Genomic DNA, 24,745 nt, shown 5'->3' with positions numbered 1-24,745 from the left:
TCGAAGCTGCATTCTGTGCTTTCTGGGGACAAATTTATCTGCAGCGCCTGTTTTAAAAAGTCAGGGAGGTTTTTTATGTTTACATATTATGTATACTGCAGCCCAAACGTTAGCCATAAGACATAGGCATGATGTGGAGATTCCAATATACCTCTTCATTCACCTGAGGAAGGAGCAATGCTTTGAAAGCTAGTGTTTGAAGCAAACCTGTTGGACTTTAACCTGGTGTTGTAAGACTTCTTACTATAAGACATAGGAGCAGAATTAGGCCACTCGGCCCATCAAGTCTGCTCCGCCATTCAATCATGGCTGATATTTTTCTCATCCCCATTCTCCTGCCTTCTCTCCATAACCCCTGATCCCCTTATTAATCAAGATTAACGGAGCATATCCGATAAAGCAGTTCCGTGCTCTTAAAACTTATCTTCCGTAGCCGTGATATGAACTCGGTGACGGACTTGCAGGAGACCTCACCAGCATTTTAAAATGATACCTTTTGAACGATCACTGATGGGCTCGGCTTAAAGTATTGCACCACATGTTGATTTAACGAATGTGTATCTGACACCGCTAGGTACGCGAGACTCCGGATCGCCCCAAATGTGTGTCCTCCGTAGGCCCATTAATAGCATGATCGTCTGCCGCTCATTCTCCATGATGTTGTTGGCCCGGAATAAGTAATGCATCCTTTCTGCGTACTGGTTCCAGTCTTCAACTATGGGCAGCACGGTAGCATGGTGGTTAGCATAAATGCTTCACAGCTCCAGGGTCCCAGGTTCGATTTCTGGCTGGGTCACTGTCTGTGCGGAGTCTACACGTCCTCCCCGTGTGTGCGTGGGTTTCCTCCGGGTGCTCCGGTTTCCTCCCACAGTCCAAAGATGTGCGGGTTAAGTGGATTGGCCATGATAAATTGCCCGTAGTGTCCTAAAAAATAAGGTTAATGGGGGGGGTTGTTGGGTTACTGGTATAGGGTGGATACGTTGACTTGAGTAGGGTGATCATTGCTCGGCACAACATCGAGGGCCGAAGGGCCTGTTCTGTGCTGTACTGTTCTATGTTCAACACCAGCGTAAAATGCATCTAACTGCCCAAACAGAGGCATGGCAAAATAATTTGTCCAACCTGGGACCAGAAAATTGGGGCGGTGGCTCAGCTGAGCAGGTTGCAACGTCAACACCATACCACTTTACTCCTCGTCGCCAGTTTATCTTATTTTATAAGCTATATTGTGATAAGTAGGCTTACATTAACACTGAAATGAAGTTACTGTGAAAATCCCCTAGTCGCCACACCACGGTACCTATTCGGGTACACTGAGGGAGAGTTCAGGATGTCCAAATTACCTAACTAGTTTAAGGACACGGTGAGTCCATACTGAGCAAATTAAAGTACTGGATTTATTTAATATACAGTATATGCCATGTCCGGTAGCTCCTCTCCCTGATCGGTGCCTTACTGACCGACCTTTTATAAATTAGTTCCCCTCGCCCCTAGCAGGGGAGCTCGTACTCCGCGAGGACCATGGGGAGGATAATCATTCCCACCCCGTAGGCCACATGTGGGATATCACGATTACTTTGCGTCTTTGATGTAGAGATCCAAGGAATTAGGGAGAATGCGGTGTTGAAGGAAATTAGCATAAGATTGTGTTGCCGAAATTGATACAACTGAAAGCTGCTAAGTCCCTGGGACCGGATATTATGAATCCCAGAGTGTCGAAAGAGGTTGCTATTGCATTGGTGATTATCTTTCAAAATTTATGAATTATGGAATGCTTCCTGAAGTTTGGAAGGTAGCAAATGTCACCCCACTATTTAAGAAAAAGGGGAGAGATAAAATAGGTTACTATAAACCTGTTAGCCTGAGTCAGTGGTGAGGAAAATGCTGGAATCTATTATAAAGGATGTTGTAAGCAGACAGTTGGCAATCATGATCTGATTGGGCATAGTCAGCATGGATTTACGAATGGGAAGGCATGTTTGATAAATTTGTTAAATTTTTTTGAAGATGCTATTAACAAAATTGATATAGGAGAGACTATGGACGTAGTATATTTGGACTTTCAGAAGGCTTCTGATAAAAGTCCTCACAGGAGGTTAATTAGCAAAATAAAGCACTTGGGGTAGGAGACAACATACTATCATGGATTGAGAATTGGCTAACAGGCAGTAAACAAAGTAGGAATAAATGGGTAATTTCTTGCATTGGCAGGCTATAGATAGTGGTACTGCAAAGATCAGTACTTGGGCCTCAGCTGTTCACAATATATACCAATGACTTGGATGTGGGGACCAAATGTAATATTTCCAAATTCACCGATAATATAAAGCTGTGTGGGAATGTGTTTTGTGAGGAAGATGTAAAGTGGCTGCAGGAAGATTTGGACAGACTTAGTGGGCAAGAACATGGCAGATGAAATATAATGTAGAAAATATGAGGTAATCCATTTTTGTAAAAGGAGCAGATGTCCAGAGTGTTTCCTTAATGGTAAGAAATTATAAAGTGCAGATGTACAAAGGGACCTGGGAGTCCTTGTCCACAAGTCACTGAAGGCTAGTATGCAGGTACAGCAAGCTGTTAGGAAGGCTAATATCACAAGAGGACTTGAGTACAATAGTGAGATCTTGCTTCAGTTGTGTTATGGGCCAGGGTTTAAGAGAAGCCCAAAGTGTATAATGGAGTTCACCTGACCCGCAACCTATAGTAGATTGTGGTATGGGGAGCACACAGCTCACTCTACAGGTATGGAACAGCAGAAAATGGATCAGTGGTTTTCAAAACAAAATAATGTTTATTCTATGAACTCAAGTTAACCTTTTTAAAACAAACAGTGAATATCTTAGCAACCAGTAAATCAAATACACCCCCCAAAGAATACAACACTAAGTAACCTGTATGCTGTTTTTTTACACCCAAAAGACTTAACAAACCTTCAAATAGGAGCACATTAGGGTTACATTCAATACTGAGACCTTTTTACAATTCTGAGTTCACCCAAATGATCCATAGATAGTCTTTGGATGGCAGAGATCACGGCAGTGCAGCTCACTGAAAAACACAGACACACCCCAAGCTTTCTCAAACTGAAACTAAAAAGCAGTAGAGCTCAGCTCCACTCACACTCTGACATCACTCCAGTAACATGAGCAGCTGCATTTCCTAAAGGTACATTTCTTAAACACCCATTTCTTAAAGATACTCTCACATGACAGTTGTGTAAAAGCTTATTAGTTAGACCGCACCTGGGGTACTGTGTGCATTTTTGGTCCCTTTGCCGATAAAAGGATATTGTTGCCATAGAAGAAGTGTGACATCGGTTCACCTCGTTCTGGCGATGAATGGACTGTCTTATGAAGACCGATTGGGCAAATTGGGCCTGAATTCTCAAAAGAGTTTTGAAGAATGAGGTGATCTCATTGAAAACTACAAAATATTTTAAAGGACTAGACAGGGTAGATGCAGGTAGGATGTTTCCCTTGGTTGAAGAATCTTAAACCAGGGGCACAGTTTCAAAATATGGGAGACACTACATAGAACAGAAAGGCAGAGAAATCCCTGCACAGAGGGTTATGAATCATTAGATTTCTCTACCCCAGAGAGCTGTGGAAGTTCAGTCATTATGTATGTTTAAAGCAGAGATTGATAGATTTATGGGTTATGGCAATAGTGGGTGTAAAAGGCCTTGAAGTGTCTCTCATCAGCCGTATCATATTGAAATGACATAGCAGGCTCAACAGGCTGAATGGCCCACCCCTGTTTCTATGTTCCTATGTTTACAACTTGATTCTCACCTCCATTGAGAGACGGAAATCTGCCCAATTGTATTTATAATTAGATTTTTTAACAAGCACAAATATCAAATTGTATTTGTACTTCAGTAAGCAGAAGTCCATCTTCGTAGAAGGGCGACGTTCTGCTGTGATTATGATAGTTATGCATTGATTGTGGAAGTCACAGTCTCGATGTCTGAAAGCTGTTTCTCGAAAACTTGCTTTAAAGCTTACTTAATTTACTTTCAGGTGCTACAAAGTATAGTGATAAGGAAATTGGTGGCATGCTGGTTTGGTCCCCTTATCATATCATTCCAGATGTAAAGTGTAAGTAATTTAATAATTTATTCTACTTTCTGATATTATAGTATCTGTCTTGTATGCTATTTTCGCAAATCTTTTCTCAATATATGAAATTATTCTTTAAATTTGTAATTATTTTCAGGGAGTGAAAATGTTATTGATCTAAAGTCCAGGACCTATGGAAACAATAGGCCAGATTCTCAAGTCTGATGCCCGATCAGAGGGTTTGGTAAACATTGCAATATTCAGTTTCTACCATACTACTAGAACTTTTAAACAGCGGCCTGTAGAGTGGTAGGTAGGGAACACTACAGAAACACAAGATTCCAGGTACAATAAACATTTTACAGACTGTGGAAACGTTCCATGCTGTGGGCACTTTGAAGTTGGAATACTAGACTGGTAGATTCAAGTGCACAAATACTTGCAGTTTATATTTGCAAATGCATCTATTTTCTGCTGGAAAGTATCAAAAAAAGTAAATCCTCTTGTCCCTTTCATGAATTGAATATTTTTCATCTTAATTTTGTATGATTTGGTATATTTGTCAGTGCCAGTGTATTGTTTAAAGTAAGCTAAATGATTGCAGCAATTTAAGTGTATTACCTAATGTAATCCACAATGTAGAATGTTGTAGAGGAGAATGATGTCTCCTGTAAGGCAACAAAGTTTAATTCTTGTTAAGCATGTATAGGGTTAGGTCATTGAGACTAATTGCTTAATTAGGTGTTTTGGCAAATTTGATTGCAACTCTGAAGAATCCAGCAGTTCAAGACTGTTTTTACAGTGGTAACTAAGCTTGAATCTGTGTGTATTGGATACAGGCAAATCTCATCCAGCCTTGTGTTTCCCCAGCTAGACTATAATTGGTCAATTTGTCTCCTCCACATACTGTTGGTGGCTGCTGATCCATCTGGGATGAATAATACCAGTTTTAAGGAAAATCCTTTTTTACAGAATGAACTCGGCCCTGACTCATTCCATAAAAACAGGATTTGCCTGTACATAGCTTTCAATATATTATGACACAGCCCATATAACTTGATTTAACCATGCTAATACTGTCTATATCAGACAAATGGCATTAACCTTTTGTCATTACCATTGAATTCAATTGCCTAGGCGATGTTATGACACCTGTTTGGTCCGTTCAATAAATCTTTTGAATTTTAAACTGTGCTCAAATATTTATTCAAGGAGCTGAGTGCTGAGGAGCACTATATGCCCTTTTATCTGTTTTTATAAGTCCCAGGTACAGCTAATTGAAGCTTCCTGAAATCTCTACTTGCCAACTGCCTTATTTGTTGATTGTTCAAAAAGCTGAGAGAGATTTCAGACAGCTTTTGCCACAATTTACATATTTGACTAAATCATCATCCAATGTTTGGACCGATTTTAATAGCATGCGATGCATCCACCACTTTTAACTAGATTAGGGATAGCAGGGGCGAAATTCTCCGACCCCCAGCAGGGTCGGAGAATCGCCTGGGGGGCGCCTAAAATCCCGCCCCCGCCGTGGCAGAGATTCACCGTCACCCGGGAAGTGGCGGGGGCAGGAATCTCGCCACTCCGATCGGAGAGGCCCCTGCGGCGATTCTCCGGCCCGGATGGGCCGAAGTCCCGCCGCTGGGAGGCCTCTCCCGCCGCCGAGGTTTAATCCACCTCTGGAACGGCGGGCTCAGCGGTGCGAGCAGGCCCCCGGGGTCCTGGGGGGGCGGGGGGGGGCGATCGAACCCTGGGGGGTGCCCCCACGGTGGCCTGGCCCGCGATCGGGACCCCCCCCCTCAGAGTCCAGGCCAGTGCCCTGGCTGCACTAGTTTCTTCCACGTCCGCCACGGCCTCCACCATGGCGGAAGCAGAAGAGAACCCCACATCGCGCATGCGCCGGCAGTGATGTCAGCGGCCAGCTGCCGCTGACGTCACTGCCGGCGCATGCGCGGACCGGCGAAAGCCTTTCGGCCAGCCCCGCTGCCGGGGGCGCCGGTTTTTTGCGCTGGTCTTCTGGTGGCAACCGCTCCGGCGCGGGGCTGGCCCCCAAAGGTGGGGAGAATTCCCCACCTTTGGGGAGGCAAGACCCCTGAGTGGTTGGCGCCACTCCCCTACTCCGGGACCCTCCGTCACGCCGGGTAGGGGAGAATGCCGCCCCAGATCTCACTCAGGATACTGAGTGCTGAATTCGGGTGCATTTGAGTGCTATAGTGAGAGTTTGGTGACTGAGGGATATTAAGGGTTTCTTTTTCATTTTTATCTAAAGTCTAGTATTTCTTTTATTTAGTTAATTAACTTAAAAGTTGCTGTTTGGTTGAGAAGGTGAATTTTCAATCATCTTTAAACAGAGGTTCTACTTGTAACTACTTGTAGCTGGAGCTTGTTAAGTAGTTAATTGGATTAGGCCAGTTTTCAGAGGCTAGAGTCACAGTATAAATCTGAGCTAGTTACAATGCAGACTTTGTTTGCACTGAGTGCTGAATTTGGGTGCATTTGAGTGCTATTGTGAGAGTTTTGTGACTGAGGGAGTGCTGAGTTTGGGTGCATTTGAGTGCTATTGTGAGAGCTTGGTGACTGAGGGAGTTAGGTGAGGAGGGAGTAAGGTGCTTCTTTTCATTTCATTTCCTACGTTTCCTCAAAGAGCGTGAAGGGAGCCGGGAGTTTACCGAGAGTACAGCTGACTGGGAGCAGTCGGAGGGCGGAGTTCCAGTTGGTCCACAGTGCAGCTGTATTCTGTAAGGTAAGAGGGGATGGAGTCTAGGGCAGGTGCATGCTCCTCCTGTATGATGTGTGTCGTGAGGGATACCACCGGTGTCCCCGCCGACTATACATGCGGGAAGTGCACCCAACTCCAGCTCCTCAGAGACCGTGTTAGGGAACTGGAGCTGGATGAACTTCGGGTCATCCGGGAGGCAGAGAGGGTAATAGAGAAGAGTTACAGGGAGGTAGCCACACCCAAGGTACAGGACAAGAGTAGCTGGGTTACAGTCAGGGGAAAGAAAATGAACGGGCAGACAGTGCAGGGATTCCTCATGGCTGTTCCCCTTCAAAACAAGCATACCATTTTGGATGCTGTTGGGGGGATGACCTACCGGGGGAAGGCCCTAGCGGCCAGGTCTCTGGCACTGAGTCTGGCTCTGGGGCTTAGAAGGGAAGGGGGGAGAATAGAAAAGCAATAGTGATGGGAGACTCAATGGTTAGAGGAATAGATAGGAGATTCTGTGGTTGCGAGGGAGACTTCTGGAAGGTATGTTGCCTCCCGGGTGCCAGGGCCAGGAGTGTCTCAGATCGTGTCTTCAGGATCCTTAAGGGAGAGGGTGAGCAGCCACAAGTCGTGGTGCACATTGGTACCAATGACGTAGGTAGGAAAAGGGATGTGGATGTAATAAACGAGTTTAGGGAGATAGGCTGGAAGTTAAAAGCCAGGACAAACCGAGTTGTCATCTGGTTTGTTGCCAGTGCCACATGATGGCGAGGCTAGGAATAGGGAGAGAGTGCAGTTGAACACGTGGCTGCAGGAATGGTGTAGGAGGGAGGGCTTCAGGTATTTGGATAATTGGAGCGCATTCTGGGGAAGGTGGGACCTGTATAAGCTGGATGGGTTGCATCCGAACCAGAGGGACACCAATATCCTGGGAGGGAAATGGGAACCGGACTTGTAGTCGAGTAACTAGGTAGTCGAGTAACTAAGGTAGCCAATGTTCAAGACGTCAAAGTGTATAGTGAGGCAGTGGGAAGGTAACACTGACAAAGGAGAGTGCTTGCAGGCACAGAGATGGGTTGAAGTGTGTATACTTCAACGCAAGAAGCATCAGGAATAAGGTGGATGAACTTAAGGCATGGATTGGTACTTGGGACTACAATGTCGTGGCCATCACAGAAACTTGGATAGAAGAGGGGCAGAAATGGTTGTTGGAGGTTCCTGGTTATAAATGTTTCAATAAGATTGGGGGGGGGGGGGGGGGGGGGGGGGGGTGGTAAAAGAGGTGGGGGGGGGGGGTTGCATTATTAATTAGAGGTAGTATAACAGCTGCAGAAAGGCAGTTCAAGGAGGATCTGCCTACTGAAGTAGTATGGGTTGAAGTCTGAAATAGGAAAGGAGCAGTCACTTTGTTGGGAGTTTTCAATAGGCCCCCCAATAGCAGCAGAGATGTGGAGGAACAGATTGGGAAGCAGATTTTGGAAAGGTGCAGAAGTCACAGGGTAGTAGTCATGGGTGACTTCAACTTCCCAAATATTGAGTGGAAACTCTTTAGATCAAATAGTTTGGATGGGGTGGTGTTTGTGCAGTGTGTCTAGGAAGCTTTTCTAACACAGTATGTAGATTATCCAACCAGAGGGGAGGCCATATTGGATTTGATACTTGGTAATGAACCAGGGCAAGTGATAGATTTGTTAGTAGGGGAGCATTTTGGAGGGAATGACCACAATTCTGTGACTTTCACTTTAGTAATGGAGAGGGATAGGTGCGTGCAACAGGGCAAGGTTTACAATTGGGGGAGGGTAAATACAATGCTGTCAGACAAGAACTGAAGTGCATAAGTTGGGAACATAGGCTGTCAGGGAAGGACACAATTGAAATATGAAACTTGTTCAAGGAACAGATACTACTTGTCCTTGATATGTATGTCCCTGTTAGGCAGGGAAGAGATGGTCGAGTGAGGGAACCATGGTTGACAAGAGAGGTTGAATGTCTTGTTAAGAGGAAGAAGGATACTTATGTAAGGCTGAGGAAACAAGGTTCAGACAGGGCGCTTGAGGGATACAAGATAGCCAGGAGGGAACTGAAGAAAGGGATTAGGAGAGCCAAGAGAGGGCATGAAAAATCTTTGCCGGGTAGAATCAAGGAAAACCCCAAGGCCTTTTACACATATGTGAGAAATATGAGAATGACGAGAGCGAGGGTGGGTCAGATCAAGGACAGTAGCAGGAATTGTGTATTGAGTCAGAAGAGATAGGAGAGGTCTTGAACGAGTACTTTTCTTCAGTATTTACGAATGAGAGGGGCCATATTGTTGGAGGGGACAGTGTGAAACAGACTGGTAAGCTCGAGGAGATACTTCTTAGGAAGGAAGATGTGTTGGGCATTTTGAAAAACTTGAGAATAGACAAGTCCCCCCGGGCCTGACGGGATATATCCAAGGATTTTATGGGAAGCAGGAGATGAAATTGCAGGGCCGTTGGCAATGATCTTTTCGTCTTCACTGTCAACAGGGCAGGTACCAGGGGATTGGAGAGTGGCGAATGTCGTGCCCCTGTTCGAAAAAGGGGCACTCAAGTGGATAGAGCTGTGAAGAAGGCCTACGGTGTGCTAGCGTTCATTAGCAGAGGGATTGAATTTAAGAGCCGTGAGATGATGATGCAGCTATACAAAACCTTGGTACGGCCACATTTGGAGTACTGTGTGCAGTTCTGGTCGCCTCATTTTAGGAAGGATGTGGAAGCTTTGGAAAAGATGCAAAGGAGATTTACCAGGATGTTGCCTAGAATGGAGAGTAGGTCTTACGAGGAAAGGTTGAGGGTGCTAGGCCTTTTCTCATTAGAACGGAGAAGGATGAGGGGCGACTTGATAGATGTTTATAAGATGATCACTGGAATAGATAGAGTAGACAGTCAGAGACTTTTTCCCCGGGTGGAACAAACCATTACAAGGGGACATACATTTAAGGTGAATGGTGGAAGATATAGGGGGGTTGTCAGAGGTAGGTTCTTTACCCAGAGAGTACTGGGGGCATGGAATGCACTGCCTGTGGAAGTAGTTAAGTCGGAAACATTAGGGACCTTCAAGCGGCTATTGGATAGGTACATGGATTACGGTAGAATGATGGAGTGTAGATTCATTTGTTCTTAATCTAGGACAAAAGGTCGGCACAACATCGTAGGCCAAAGGGCCTGTTCTGTGCTGTATTTTTCTATGTTCTATGTTATCTCTTCAGAAATCATAATTATTATCATATGCATTAGATTTAGTGCCCATCACGTACAGTGGGCGAAATGGGTTTACACGAATATGCCGCTGGATGTGCTGGGGACTATAATAGATTTCATTGATAGTCTGTCCATTTCCTGTTCCTTTGCACATGCACTGAAATATCTATAGCCGATTCTGTTTTTAAAAATATAAATGATAAATTATTATAGTGACATGTCAAAGCAGTGTTGTCCTGTGCTTTTGTCACTGGCTATATGTAGCGAATTAGAAATCCAGATATAAGTAATTGCGTTTTTGATTATTAGAAATAAAATGCCATAGATATCATCACTCGATATGTGACATCATTACTCATTCTCAAGTCATATGCAAATGTATTTCAGTTTTATTCGACTGTTGGTAGAATGGCAAGATGAAAAACATGTGCAAGTGCTTTGGATCGTTGTTTGTCCTTTGGTTCTTAAACACTGGTAGATACTAGGGTGTATTTACCTTGTGTGATCGTATGTGAGGCATATTCAAATTGCTTTAGACACACCCTTGGTTCAGTATTTTCTATTGGACAACACAGCTCTAAAATACCAACTCCTATGTCCTCTCAATTGACTTCATCAGTTGTGTTTAGTTTAAAGACCTGCAGTTTGAATAGCAGTTGTAATCTGAGCACCTGTTTTGTTTACTTAATGTGGTGAAAGAGACACCATGGGCGCGATTCTCCGCTCCCCACGCCGGGAGGGAGAATCGCGGGAGGGCCGGGTGAATCACGAAACGCCGCTCTGGCACCCCCCACGAGTCTCCCACCCCCCTGCTCGGAGAATCGCCGCTCGCCGTTTTTCCCGGCGATTCTCCGGCCCGGATGGGCCGAGCGGCCTGACGACCCCGACGGGTTCATGCCGGCGGCAACCACACCTGGTCGCTCGGTGTGGGGCCTGTGGGGGGGCGGAGAGAGGATCGAGCACCACGGGTGTGCTCGTGAGGGGACTGGCCTGCGATCGGTGCCCACCGATCGTCGGGCCGGCGTCTCTAAGAGACGCACTCTTTCCCCTCCGCTGCCCCGCAAGATCACGCCGCCACGTCTTGCGGGGCAGCGGAGGGGAAGACGACAACCGCGCATGCGCGGGTTGGAGCCGGCCAACCTGCGCATGCGCGGCTGACGTCACTTAGGCGCCGCCGGCCGCGTCATTCTCGGCGCGCCGAGTTTCCCGCAACGCCGCTCCTAGCCCCGGGGGGGGGGGGGGGGGGGGGAGAAGAGAGAATAGGGGGCGAGGAGCAGCCTCCGACGCCAGAGTGAAACACTCCGAGTTTCACTCCGGCGACGGCACTGTCTCCCTTTGGGAGAATTTCGCCCCATGTCTCCTTAGCAAAAAAAGTGTGTAATGTATGACACAACATTTCATTTATTATGAACTTACACAAGGTATTATTGATCAGTTGATCACACTGTTACAGATATTAAAGTCTTAAAATACCGGGTACTCCTCAACACATTCAAATCTTTTTTTTTAAATCGTTTTATTGGCATTTTCAATATTATGTACATTGACATTCTTGTTTATTTATTGTACAGTGTAACACAAAAAGGCTTTTATTACACACAGCTAATCTTGAGGATTTCTTACCAAACAAAATTAAAATGAAGGAACATCAGAACGAACGAAGAACAGTACAGCACAGGAACAGGCCCTTTGGCCCTCCAAGCCTGCGCCGACCATCGTACCTGCCTAAACTAAAACCGTCTGTACTTACTGAGTCTGTATCCTTCCATTCCCACCCTATTCATAGATTTGTCCATATGCCCCTTAAGTGCCGCTATTGTACCTGCTCCCACCACCTCCCAGGCACTGCCTTCCATATATTTACCACCCTCTGTGTAAAAAAACCTGCCTCGCACATCTGTTCTAAACTATTCCCCACGCACTTTAAACCCATGTCCCCTCATAAGTGACTCTCCTACTCTAGGAAAGAGCATCTGACTATCCACTCTGTCCATGCCACTCATAATCCTGTAGGTCTTGCTCGTGGAAGTCACTTCTTGTCTTCTCAGGCTGAGTGGAATCATTTTAAACAGACACTGGAAGCTTTAGACCATAAGACATAGGAGCAGAATTAGGCCACTCGGCCCATCGAGTCAGCTCCACCATTCAATCTTGGCTGATATTCTCTCATCCCCATTCTCCTGCCTTCTCCCCATAACCCCTGATCCCCTTATTAATCAAGAACCTATCTATCTCTGTCTTAAAGACACTCAGTGATTTGGCCTCCACAGCCTTCTGCAGCAGAGTTCCACAGATTCACCACCCTCTGGCTGAAGAAATTCCTCCTCATCTCTGTTTTAAAGGATCATCCCTTTGGTCTGAGATTGTGTCCTCTGCTTGTGGAAACATCCTCTCCACGTCCACTCTATCCAGGCCTTGCAGCATCCTGTAAGCTTTAATAAGATCCGCCCTCATCCTTCTAAACTCCAACGAGTACAGACCCAGAGTCCTCGACCGTTCCTCATACAAGCTCTTCATTCCAGGGATCATTCTTGTGAACCTCCTCTGGACCCTTTCTAAGGCCATCACATCCTTTCTTAGATACAGGGCCCAAAAGTGCTCACAATACTCCAAATGAGGTCTGACCTGAGCCTCATACAACCTCAGAAGTACATACCTGGTCTCGTATTCTAGTCCTCTTGACAAGAATGCTCACATTGCATTTGCTGCCTTAACTGCCGACTGAACCTGCATGTTAACCTGAAGAGAAGGCTCAATTTATTCTTTTGCAGTTAAACTGTTTGGCCTACAAAGGATAATATGTTAATTTAAATGTAGCTTTGCCTAAGGAAAATATGATATTGTGCATTACATGGTACAGTACACTGTTTTAGCTGAAGTATTATATCATCTGATAATTCTGAGTAGTGAATCTACATAAATATATTACATGGTGGTTCATATTTTCTGTCACGTGGACTTCACACATGCTCATGTGATGCACTTTATTGATAGTTCAAATGAAAACAGTAGTCACATTGAACTTGTGCTGTAAAGGTGTCCAAATCAAAAATACGGGGGGGTAGGTAAAAAATTAAGAACTTGCCAAAAAAAAAAGCATTGGCCTGCATGTTAATAGAGGTGGACCTTGTATGTGGGGTGTGTGGGAGAGTTGGAGGGGTGGTTATGGAGCTTCAGCTGGGAAACTTAGAATTGCACCTCTTTGGACTTGGACAGATTCCCCACCAGGAAGACAACCTGACTCCCAGTTGGACAGGGAGCAGTCGCTGATCCATGATATTGTTCTGAGTGAGCTTCGGGAGTAAGGTGATGAGGAGCAGTACTAGCCCTTAAGAAGTGCTGCAAAGGCACACCTTCTCCCTGAAGCTGACCTTGCCTTGCTTCATCTACTGAGACCTGGAAAACATGGCCACCCACTGTAAAACCTGCAAAACAGGTTTGATCAGAAGCTGCCAGCCTCATTATTGCCTCACTTACTTCCTGCCTCCTGAAGGAGCTTGGCTATGCAACATCTGTCCTAGAAAACATGGCCTGCATCAATTAACATTTTCTGTAAAAGTGGGCAGGTTGAGCTTGGAACTCAGAATTAGATTTGGTTGGTTCATCACCAAATTGACATGGGTGGTGTACAATTTAATAGCAAATGCAAAGAAATAGAAACTTAACAATGGAAAATGTTGTCTCAGCTGTGAGACAAAATATGTGACAACACTAGTTCCAACATTTGTAGATCGTTAGTAGTCGAGATGTATGTTGTTTTATAAGGATAGGAGCATTATATTATGTAATGCATAATGTTTTATTCTGCTGTTAAAATAGTAGCTGCGTCAAACTTCAAGTGTCCCTTTTAAGGCAAGCAGCTGAAATTGCTGCTCTTTGTTCAGACCAGTTGGAAGCTCATTTGTCTTAGATTATCGGGTTAGTTGTCGGTCGAACTGACTTTTCTTTTGCGTGACACAAATTTAATGTGTAATCCTTGAAGTGGGACTTGCACTGGATGCAATATTTTTATGTGGATACATTTTTGAAAACGATCTCTGCACTGGACATGGATAACCTGGGCTTGACACATGATGAGCTTTAAAGGTGTTTGTACCTTAAGACCACGGCTTAGGTGCTCATTGATACATTTTAGAACGTTTAACATTCTATATAAATGCACATTGTGGCTGCACATTTATATGATCTATTACTTGTAGACTTTAGGCTCTAGATCAGAATAACCCAGGTTAGGGCAGCAAGGTGGCGTAGTGGGTTAGCCCTGCTGCCTCACGGCGTCGAGGTCCCAGGTTCGACCCTGGCTCTGGGTCACTGTCCGTGTGGAGTTTGCACATTCTTCCCGTGTTTGCGTGCGTTTCGCCCCCACAACCCAAAAGATGTGCAGGCCACGCTAAATTGCTCCTTAATTGGTAAAAAAAGAATCGGGTACTCTAAATTTAAAAAAATAACCCAGGTTGAAATTCCTGTCTTTTTTTCCTTTAGAAGATTGTTTTGTAGGTGTGCTAGAATATAATATTTGGAATATTGAGGATGTATGCTGGTCTGAAAAAATGTATTTCACACGACAGTGCTTATGGTGCTTATGTTTTACCTTGGATTTAGATTTATTGTCACATGTACTGAGGTACAGTGAAAAGTACAGTTCTGCGTACAGTCCAGACAGATCGTTCAGTACATGAAAAACATAGGACATACGATAAATACACAAAGTAAATACATAGACATAGACATACGGAGTGCAGTAGAGAAGATGCATGGAGAGATCAGTTCAGTCCATAAGAGGGTCATTCAGGAGTCTGGTAACAGCGGGCAAGAAGATGTTTTTTAATCTATTAGTGTGTGTTCGCAGACTTTTGTATCTTCTACTCGATGGAAGAGGTTGGAAGAGAGAATAACCCGGATAGGCTATCTGACAAAATCCATTTTGACAGGTTGATATTAGGATTAACAAAAACATAAATACTTTAACATAATCTTAAAAAGGTACGGTAGAAATCAGGCTCAATCAAATGGGCATCTGAACTAATGTTTAATCTCTCTGTATGATTCTGCATAATGAGGGGGGAAGGGAGTTGAGTATTTTCATACTTTTAAAGTATTGTTTGTCGGAATACTTCAGGAAATTTTATTTACACGTGTATATTTGATCAGTTTTCATTTTCCATTTTCTTTTGTGTGTATTGGATGGATTAAGCATTGGATCTATGTTCTGCGATCTGAAATAAAGCCAGAAGTTGCTGTCAATAAATGTCAAGCCCGTTAGCATCTGAAAAAAGACAAAAAACATTTAACTTTTTGAACAGACTCTTCATTAAAATGAGCACTATTGAGAATTGACCTTTTCTCTCTTTGGATGCTGTTGGACCTGCTGAGCATTTAAAGCATTTCCATTTTATTTCAAGATATTTCTTCTGGATGACCCTTTTTAATAAAAAAAATTATATAAATTAAAGTGCGGTTCTATCAATTCAGCATTCAATGTTGGTATCGGGTGCAACCAGACCCGGTATAAAACGGTATAACATCAGACAGATGTAGATTAAAACTCTTTCCAACAATAGACACTAAACTTCGCAACTGCTCTTTGCCAAGCTCTGACGGAAGAATTCTCCTTGTCATTTCCTGGTGCATAGTTGTCACATTGAACTGAGAAACCTTTTCCTTTTTGATTGTATTCTATGCCCAGTATTGCTTATATTCCCAGCTAAGTTGAGAATGAACCTCACCAGACCCTGTATTTTAAAAACAATCTATAACCATTCATAAAACTGAAAACATAGTGAATTTGTTGCAACCCATGACTGTTGGCACGGCATGGATGTTAACAGAGCAGAGCACCTGCCGCTTTATTGAAATGTTGGTCTAGTGTATTCCAATTGAATATCATTTAGAAAATAATTGTGCATATCAAGTACAAATTTGATGAAAACTATTTTAAAAGACATATACAATAAAAATTTGGATTGGAAGTGATACTTACTCCATTCAGAAACCAATTGCACCAATTTGGAAAGCACAGATTATTTTGCATTTTTAAAAAGTTACTATTTGTTGTATGTGCAAATTAATAATCACTTAGGCATGCAAATGTCTGTTTCTATTCCAATTGATGATAGCAACTTCACTGGATTATCTTCACATAAGATTTTTTTTTAAAGTTAAGAGTTCCCAATTTCTTTTCTAGTTAAGGGACAATTTAGCTTGGCGAATCCACCTACCCTGCACATCTTTGGATTGTGGGGATGAGACCCACACAGACACAGGGAAAATGTGCAAACGCCACGCGATCAGTGACCTAGGGCTGCAATCGAATCTGGGTCCTCAGCGCAGTGAGGCAGCTGAGCTAGCCACTGCACTACCATGCCGCTCTGATCACATGAGATTTCTAAATTTATTAATTGTGCTATTGTCATTAAGAACATTGGTTGCAGATTCTTGTTCCATTTGCGGTTTATAACAGACATATTTCCAATGACATCAAAACATCTTGATTGTGGAAAGAATTGGTGTAATGCTGCACTGTGGATGGAGGTGTACCTGACGCTAATGTTGGGCCATGATAAGAATGTCACAATTGTCGGTATTATGTAATAATTGTTAAACATTTTGCACTTTTTTTATAGTGGATGAATATATTGCCGTAGCAAAGGAAAAGCATGGCTACAATGTGGAACAGGTTTGTAAAAACGCTTTGGAGGAAAAATTACAGCCTTTGCATTTAGAACCTATAACTTTATTTTTTGTTGTCTTAAGCTTTCATTATATGCATAACTATATCAAGCAAAAAGAAATCATTTCAATTTGATGTTTAGCTTACTTTAGTAAACTCCCTATTTTAGCCGTTGGATCTTATTGGGCTGTTTAAAAATGATCATTTATTCTTAAAAAAATTAACAATGTTGCAAATGATTTCCATTTTGTGCCAGCAAACACATGTATTGTAAATTCAGGGCAATGGCCTTTTCTGACTTCGGTGCAAAGTAGGGAGCCTTGTTCTATTTTGTCAGAGAATATCATTGTGCGAGGGGGAGGTTGGACATGAAATAAATTATTTTGCACTGTGTTGTACAGTAGTATAAATGTACCCATAATCACTCCCTGTATCTTTTGTTTATTGAATAAGTTTGATTGATGGACCCCTCTGATAATGAGTGAATTCATCATGTGATGTCATTCCATCCGATTGAAATATCCCAGTTTCCATATCTGATTTGTGTAGTTACATATAGTCAGTCAAGGCATCTGTTGGGACATTAAAGTTGCTCTCACTTCGGTTATGGGGAAAACCATCTCTAAACGTTTCGACTCTTTTTTTTCTTTTTAAAAATAAATTTAGAATGCCCAACAATTAAGGGGCAATTTAGAGTGGCCAATTCACCTACCCGCACATCTTTGGATTGTAGGGGCAAAACCCACACAAACACGGAGAATGTGCAAACTCCACACGGACAGTGACCCAGAGCCGGGATTGAACCTGTGACCTCGGCGCCGTGAGGCAGCAATGCTAACCACTGTGCTGCCTCAACGTTTCCACTCCTGACTACTATCTAGTGCCTTTCTGCGCTTAGAAACATTGGGTAAGGGCAAGATGGAGTCAGTTGTGCTGAGAGTTGTGAATTGGCTACTGATCCCAATATTTACGGAGGTAATATGTAGCGACTAGAAAATAATGAAGTCTTGTAAATCTAACAACATATTTGAATTTTTTCCTTCTACTTTCTGGTCAGCAGCCGACCAAATCAAGAGGCAGACCGGCTGTTAGGCTGGAAAGTGACAGCTGAGAATGGGAGCAGGGAGGCTGAACATAGGATCGAGCTTGAAATGGCAGTTACAGAGAGGGAGGTTAGTTGCGGCAGGTTAGCCTGGGGAGCTGGAGAGAAATACTTCTGCCTCTCCTGCCCCACAAGCAGTACTAGAAAAGCAATTATTTGCTGGATCTGGCAGCTCTTGCCTCCCTTTGGCTACTGGGTTTCCCATACCTTGGAAATCTGGCTTGCAGCTGCATTACATTTAAATCCCAGGTGGTTACTAAAATCAGAGATACACACCTTAATAGCATACTTAAATTACTGTTCCGCCTCGCAAGAGCCGATTACTCACCTGTCCTGTCTCATCCCCGACCTTCTCCAGTTAACCTGGATAAAGGCACATTCACGGTGGATTAGAGTTGGGTTTCAGACTTTAAAGTTGTTGCCATCTCTTATCTTAAGGAGGGGTGGTGAGCAGGTGGTTATTGCAGCAAGAGTTGGCACCTTCAGGAGAGGAGAATAATGAAAGGGGGAGAGAGGAGAGAAAAGTTGGCTGTTCAAGACAAATTCTGTATGACCTAAACTTCAGTGGCTATGGGACAGAATTACCATTTGGTAAAATGTGACCTTCCCCAAGACACCCCTTGAGTTCTTCATAGTGCTGTTTTATCACTGCCCCCTGTTTGTCCAGGTGAATGTGGAAGATTCTTGTCCCTCTTTGGGGAATGTCTTAACCAGAATGGAATTTGATACTTGTTGGATGACATATTGCACACGTTTTCAGTTTGTTTTCTAATGTGTTATTTTGTGTATACCTCAAATAGGCCTTGGGAATGTTATTCTGGCACAAACACAACATTGAGAAGTCATTGGCCGACTTGCCTAACTTCACCCCTTTTCCAGATGAATGGACTGTCGAAGATAAGGTCCTCTTTGAACAAGCCTTCAGTTTTCATGGAAAAAGCTTTCACAGGATTCAGCAAATGGTAACTAAACCTTGACAAATCATTTCATAAATTTTAAGGCAACCAATTTTAATACTGAATCATGTTGAATTCTACTGGAAAAAGGTAATGGTACTTTCAAAATTATGAATGTTGATAATATTAATACAAAAGCAAAATACTGTGGATGCAACATTTCAGGGTTGATGACAGGGAAGAAAAAGGCAGGGGAATAGTACTAAGTCATAATGCTCATTTGGAGAACTGTTGCAAACACAATGGGCCAAATGGCCTCCTTCATCATAACAACACATACGGATCAAGCTATTCCTGGGATGAGAAGTTCCACTATTCAACAGAATTCAAATTTTTGGAAAATGGAATTCAACTTTTAAATTTTTTTTTCATACGCTCTTTCTGTCCAAGGGTGCAGTCACTCAGCTACTTTCTCCTGAATCCATTCTAACTGCCAGGAAACTCCAGGTCACTTAGCTTCACATCTGTCACAGGGAAAATGTTAGAACCTATTATTAAAGACATTATAGCAAGGCACTTTGAAAAATTCAGGTAATCAGGCAGAGTCAACATAATTTTGTGAAAGGGAAATTGTGTTTAACCAATTTATTGGAGTTTTCAGAAAGTAACATGCTGTGGATAAAGGGGAACTGGTGGACGTACTTTATTTAGATTTCCGGAAGATATTTGATAAGGTGCCACATGAAAGCTTATGGCAAAAACGTATGCTCATGGTGTAGGGGGTAACAATGGCATGGATAGAAGATTGGTCAGTTAACAGGAAACAGTTGGCATAAATGAGTCTTTATCTGATTAGCAGTATGCAATGAGTGGTGTGCCACAGGAATCAGTACTGGGGTTCAACTCTTTACAATTTATATCAATGACTTGGACAAAGGTTTGGTTGCCAAATTTGCTGATAACTCAATGATAGGTAGGATATTAAGATGTGGAGAGGATACAAGAAGGTGACAAAGGGAAAAAGATAGGTGAAGTAAGTGGGAAAAGATCTGGCAAATGGAGTATATTGTAGGATAATGGGAAATTGTCCTATTTTGGCTGGAAAAATAAAAGGAAGCATGGTATCTAAATGGTGAGAGATTGTTGAGCTCTTGAGATGCTGGTTCTCTGCAGGCAACAACTTCTGCCTAAACAAGATTGTGCCTGTGCAGCCTTCTGCACAATGGTACACTTCTTTGTGGACTTCCTCAACCCTCAGTTTCCCCTGGTCATGGTAGTGTGGATCTGCCAGAACTGCCTTTACCTGAGCATGGAATGGCTGATTCTGGGCATTCAATCAGCAGGAAGTGAAAGAAACACCGGCAGTAGTCCTAAATGTGCTTTTGAACTGCTTAGAAGTTCAGGTGCCCACTCGGCTTACTGACCACTGGGTTAACTCTAATGATTGCTATTGAGCATGCGTGTGAGGAGCTATGTGACAGTGATGTCACTTACAGAAGGTAAAGATGAGAATCTTCTTGGAGTGTAGCTCCAGCCCTGACTTGCTCTTGTGAATAGCTAGTATGTAAATAAAAATGTTTTCAACAAAAGATTTAGCAAGGTCGCTTCTAGATTAAGAAGTGAACAAATCCCAAGATAAAACCATAAACATAGATGGTGGCAGCAGTGACTGTACCCATGGAATAACAGTAGAAAACAGTGGGAAAAGCCTCAAGTGAAGCCCAGCAACAGTGCAGCACAACAGGGGAAGAACTTCAAGGCCAACCCAGCAACCATACTGGAGATGACAAGATAACGAGGGAAGTTCAGTGACTGGCAAGACCAGCAGTGTGGGAAAAGACAACTTTGAATCAGGGTGAGAAATGGCTACTATTTTGCCCATACCAGAATCCTTTCAAAATGTACAGAGCCCCAGACAGGCTGAACAGTGGCAAAATTAGCAAAGGCATTTTACCCTGGACCGCAATGCCTCTGGTTTTGTGAGTAAAGGGAACGAAGATCAAGTTAGCACTTTGTTATATGCTGTTGTGAGCATAACAGTCAACATGCTGGCCAGACAGGGTGAGCGAAGAGTTTATCATTTATTTAAATTTATTATTTATTATTTGATTTATTGTCACATGTATTAGTATACAGTGAAAAGTATTGTTTCTTACAGTGCAGTGTAGAAGATTTTAGTTTAGATGGGCAGCTTGGTCGGCGCAGGCTTGGAGGGCCGAAGGGCCTGTTCCTGTGCTGTACTTTTCTTTGTTCTTTGTACATGCGATGCAGACAATGCATACCTTGCATAGGGAAGGAAGGAGAGACTACAGAATGTAATATTCCAGTCATTGCTAGGCTGTAGAGAAAAGATTAGCTTAATACGAGGTAGGTCCATTCAAAGGTCTGATGGCAGCAGGGAAGCTGTTCTTGAGTCAGTTGGTACGTGACCTCAAACTTTTGTATCTTTCTCCTGTCGGAAGAAGGTGGAAGAAAGTATGTCCGGGGTGCATGAGGTTCTTCATTATGCTGGTTGTCTTTCTGAGGCAGCAGGAATTGTAGACAGAGTCAATTGATGGGAGGCTGGTTTGTATGATGGACTGGGCTACATTCACCACCATTTGTAGTTTCTTGTGGTCTTGAGCAGAGCAGGAAACATACCAAGATGTGATACAACCAGAAAGGATGCTTTCTCTGGTGCATCTGTAAAAGTTGGTGAGAGTCGTAGCTGACATGCTAAATTTCCTTAGACTTCTGAGAAAGTAGAGTCGTTGGTGGGCTTTCCTTTTTTTTTTGAAACACATTTTATTAAGGCATTTATAATTTTATAATAATCACAGTACAAATACAAATATAAGCATAGTGCAAAGACCACCTCCCTCCCTCACATGTCCCATCTCTTCTAAACAATAATCTAACTCTGCTGACAGTTAGTTTTCTTCAACAAAGTCGACAAATTGCTGCCACCTCCGGACGAACCCAATTATTGACCCTCTTAGGGCGAACTTTATTTTTTCCAGTCTGAGAAACCAAGCCATGCCACTAAGTCAGATCTCCTGAATTCGGGGGTTTCGAGTCCCTCCGCGCTAACAATATCCGTCTCCGGGCTACCAAAGAGGCAACGGCCAAGACGTCAGTCTCTCTCAACCCCTGGACTCCCGGATCTTCCGACACTCCGAAAATCGCCACCTCTGGACTCGGCACCACCCTTGTTTTTAACACCGTGGACATGACATCTGTAAAACCCTGCCAAAATCCCCTAAGCTTCGAATATGCCCAAAACAAATGGACATGGTTTGCTGGCCCTCCCGCACATCTCGCACACCTGTCCTCAATCCCAAAAAACTTGCTCATCCGGCCACCGTCATGTGTTGCCGGTGAACGACCTTAAACTGAATTAGGCTGAGCATGGCACATGATGAGGACGTGTTGACTCTGCTCAACGCATCTACCCAAAGACCTGCCTCTATCTCTCCTCCTCCCCCCCCCCCCCCCCCCCCCCCCAGCTCATCTTCCCATTTGCGCTTTAGTTCCTCTGTCTGCGTTTCCTCCGACTCCATGAGTTCTTTATAAATATCCAAAACCTTCCCCCCTCTCACCCCCGTTCTGGAAACTACCCTATCCCCCATGGCAATAGGAGCGGAAAGGTTGAAACCTGCCTTCGCAAAAAATCCCGTACCTGCAGATCCTGCTGGCCTTCTCTCCATAATCATATATCGCCCCCCTCTTCCTCTGCTGCTCCACCGCCTTCCCAGTAGACAACAGACCAAACTCCATCTGTAGCCTCCGCCGATCCTTCAATAACCTGCCTCTGAGGCCTCCGCGTAGCTCCTGTCTACCTGGAGTATTTCCCCAACCAACCTATCTATCTCTGATCTCTCCACCTTCCTTCAGTGGGCATGTATCGATATTAGCTCCCCTCTAACCACTGCCTTCAGCGCTTCCCAAACCATTGCTGCCGAGATTTCTCCTGTGTCGTTTATTTCCAGGTAGTTCTGGATGGACTCCCTCACACGCCCACACACCCCCTTGTCCGCTAATAGTCCTACGTCCAATCTCCATTGAGGTCGCTGGCCCCCTTCCTCGCACACCTGTAAATCTACCCAAAGAGGGGCATGGTCCGACACAGCAATGCCCCCCCCCGCCCGCCCGGCCAGTCGAGCCTTGTTCAGGATTAAAAAATTGATCCAGGAGTATACTTTATGTACATGCGAAAAAAAAGAAAACTCCTTCGCTCTTGACCTCCATGGGTCTACCCCACCCATCTGCTCCATGAAGCCCTTTAGTTCCTTCGCCATTGCTGGCACCCTCCCTGTCTTTGAGCTCAACCGGTCCAACCTTGGATCAATGATCGTATTAAAGTGTGTGTGTGTGTGTCCCCAGATTCTCAATCTCATTCCTGTACTCCGTCTCGTCATTGTTTGAAATCCAACCCACTACGGCGGTGTCATCAGCAAATTTGAAAATCGACAACGGGACCTTTTACTCATACTTAAGTCTTCGTAAAAAGTTTTGTCATTAAGAGGGTGAAATTTATTCAGTGCAGTCAGAAAAAGGGTAAAGAGATTGACTCATTCATTAATGAATTGTACTGCCAAAAGAAAAATTGAGAATATGGAATTCTAAAAGATGACTGCTCAGAGATAAGATAGTCATTGGTGTTTTAGATGAGAATCTCTCTGACTTCTTACAATCTTGGGAAGATTTAAATTTAAGCATAGCTGTAAAACATGGCAGACAAGCTGAAGAGCGGAGGTAGAATAAGTTTTTTTTGGGGGTGTGAGGGAAAAGTCCGAGAACAGCTCAATGATGTTCTTCAGTTTGTGGGTTGTAAAACATAAGTATAGGAGGGCAGAAACTAGGGAAATGCCCTGAAAAAGTGCCACCCACCATTTTCCAGTGCCTGCACTATGGTGGGAAGAAGGTCCACAGACAGGAAGAATGCCACATTTGAATTGTGCTAGTTAGGCCATTTTAAAATGATCTGTCATTCCAGGAAATCTTGATTTACATGACAGAAGGATAAATCGGTTCAAGGAACCTCCACTCATGAAATTTAAGATTTTGACAACTGGGAAATCACCTTCCTAGGAGATGTAAGGGAAACTAAAACAGTATTGGAGTGCTGACATTGATGTATATAGACATCAGATTGAATTCAAGCTAGACACAGGAGCTGGTGTCTTCGTGTTAATCTGACCAAGTTTCATGGCTGAATAAAGTGACATTGCAACCGTTCTCTATTCAACTCCATGGACCACAGGAGGATGTTACAGATCTTTCACTTTTCTTTGGGGACAGGCTAGAAGAAACAGGAGCAGGATGCACCAAGAATGACGGTGATCACTCACAAGATGATATTCAAGACTTTAATTTGCTCTTTCAGGAAAGAGTGCAAGAGAATGAAGTCGCCGCAGAGGCAGATGATCTGTCATAAAATGACATCCTGCCCCTTATGCCCTTTGACTCCACTGTCAATGATCGTGAAGTCTTTGTTGTCTCTTTCAGGAAGAGTTGCCCTTTTGTTGAAGAAGGTAATCAACAGGTGAATTTGTCTGCTGATTCCACTGAGCCCTCTGACAACATGCAACAATTGCAAGCAGCCAGCAAAAAGCTATCCATGGAGAATGCAATGTTTAATCTCAAATTGGATAAAACCCAATAGTGAAAGTTTAGAGGTTATTAATCCGTACAAATTAAGCTAGAGCTCGCACTTGGATCTCATCAGCAAGTTATAGAAGCAGTTGCGCTTTCTTTTGGTAAAGAAGCAGAGGCCCAAACTACAGAGCTTCTACAGTTGTAGAGTACCTGAAAAAAATTTTTAAAGTCACGCAGCACAACCAAGCCATAAAGAGGGATTTACACATTAAAAATGGTGCAACAAAAGATGTTGAACATATTGCAGTACAGTGTATAAATGCTGTGTCATTGTAAGGACATGACCAGAGAATCAGGCAAAAGAGGTGGCTACAAAGCAACTATTTGAAGGTGTACTGACATTAGCTGTCTTTCCTATTACTGCTGAGATTTGAAGTAAAACCTCTTGATAAACTTCCTGGCAAGTCAGCCCAGTGTGCTACGCAGGATCCCGGTCCTGACGGTTATTCCA

The 24,745-nt window shown here is 43.6% G+C and overlaps 1 protein-coding gene across 8 annotated transcripts in view; it reads left to right on the top strand.

The window, feature by feature from the left end:
• The window catches only part of LOC119973713 (REST corepressor 3-like), a 202,358-nt gene that overhangs the window by 87,202 nt on the left and 90,411 nt on the right, over window positions 1-24,745 (top strand). For all 8 annotated transcript variants that reach the window (XM_038812117.1, XM_038812159.1, XM_038812142.1 and 5 more), the window contains exons 3-5: window positions 4,020-4,097; window positions 16,613-16,665; window positions 18,562-18,723. In XM_038812117.1, coding sequence (XP_038668045.1) covers window positions 4,020-4,097; window positions 16,613-16,665; window positions 18,562-18,723 — 293 coding nt within the window. The remainder of the gene's footprint in view (window positions 1-4,019; window positions 4,098-16,612; window positions 16,666-18,561; window positions 18,724-24,745) is intronic.

Source organism: Scyliorhinus canicula, chromosome 1 (genome assembly GCF_902713615.1).
Source record: "Scyliorhinus canicula chromosome 1, sScyCan1.1, whole genome shotgun sequence".
Lineage (NCBI taxonomy): Eukaryota > Metazoa > Chordata > Chondrichthyes > Carcharhiniformes > Scyliorhinidae > Scyliorhinus > Scyliorhinus canicula.
The sequence above is the reverse complement of the archived record's forward strand: the minus strand, read 5'-3'. Positions and strand labels throughout refer to the sequence as shown.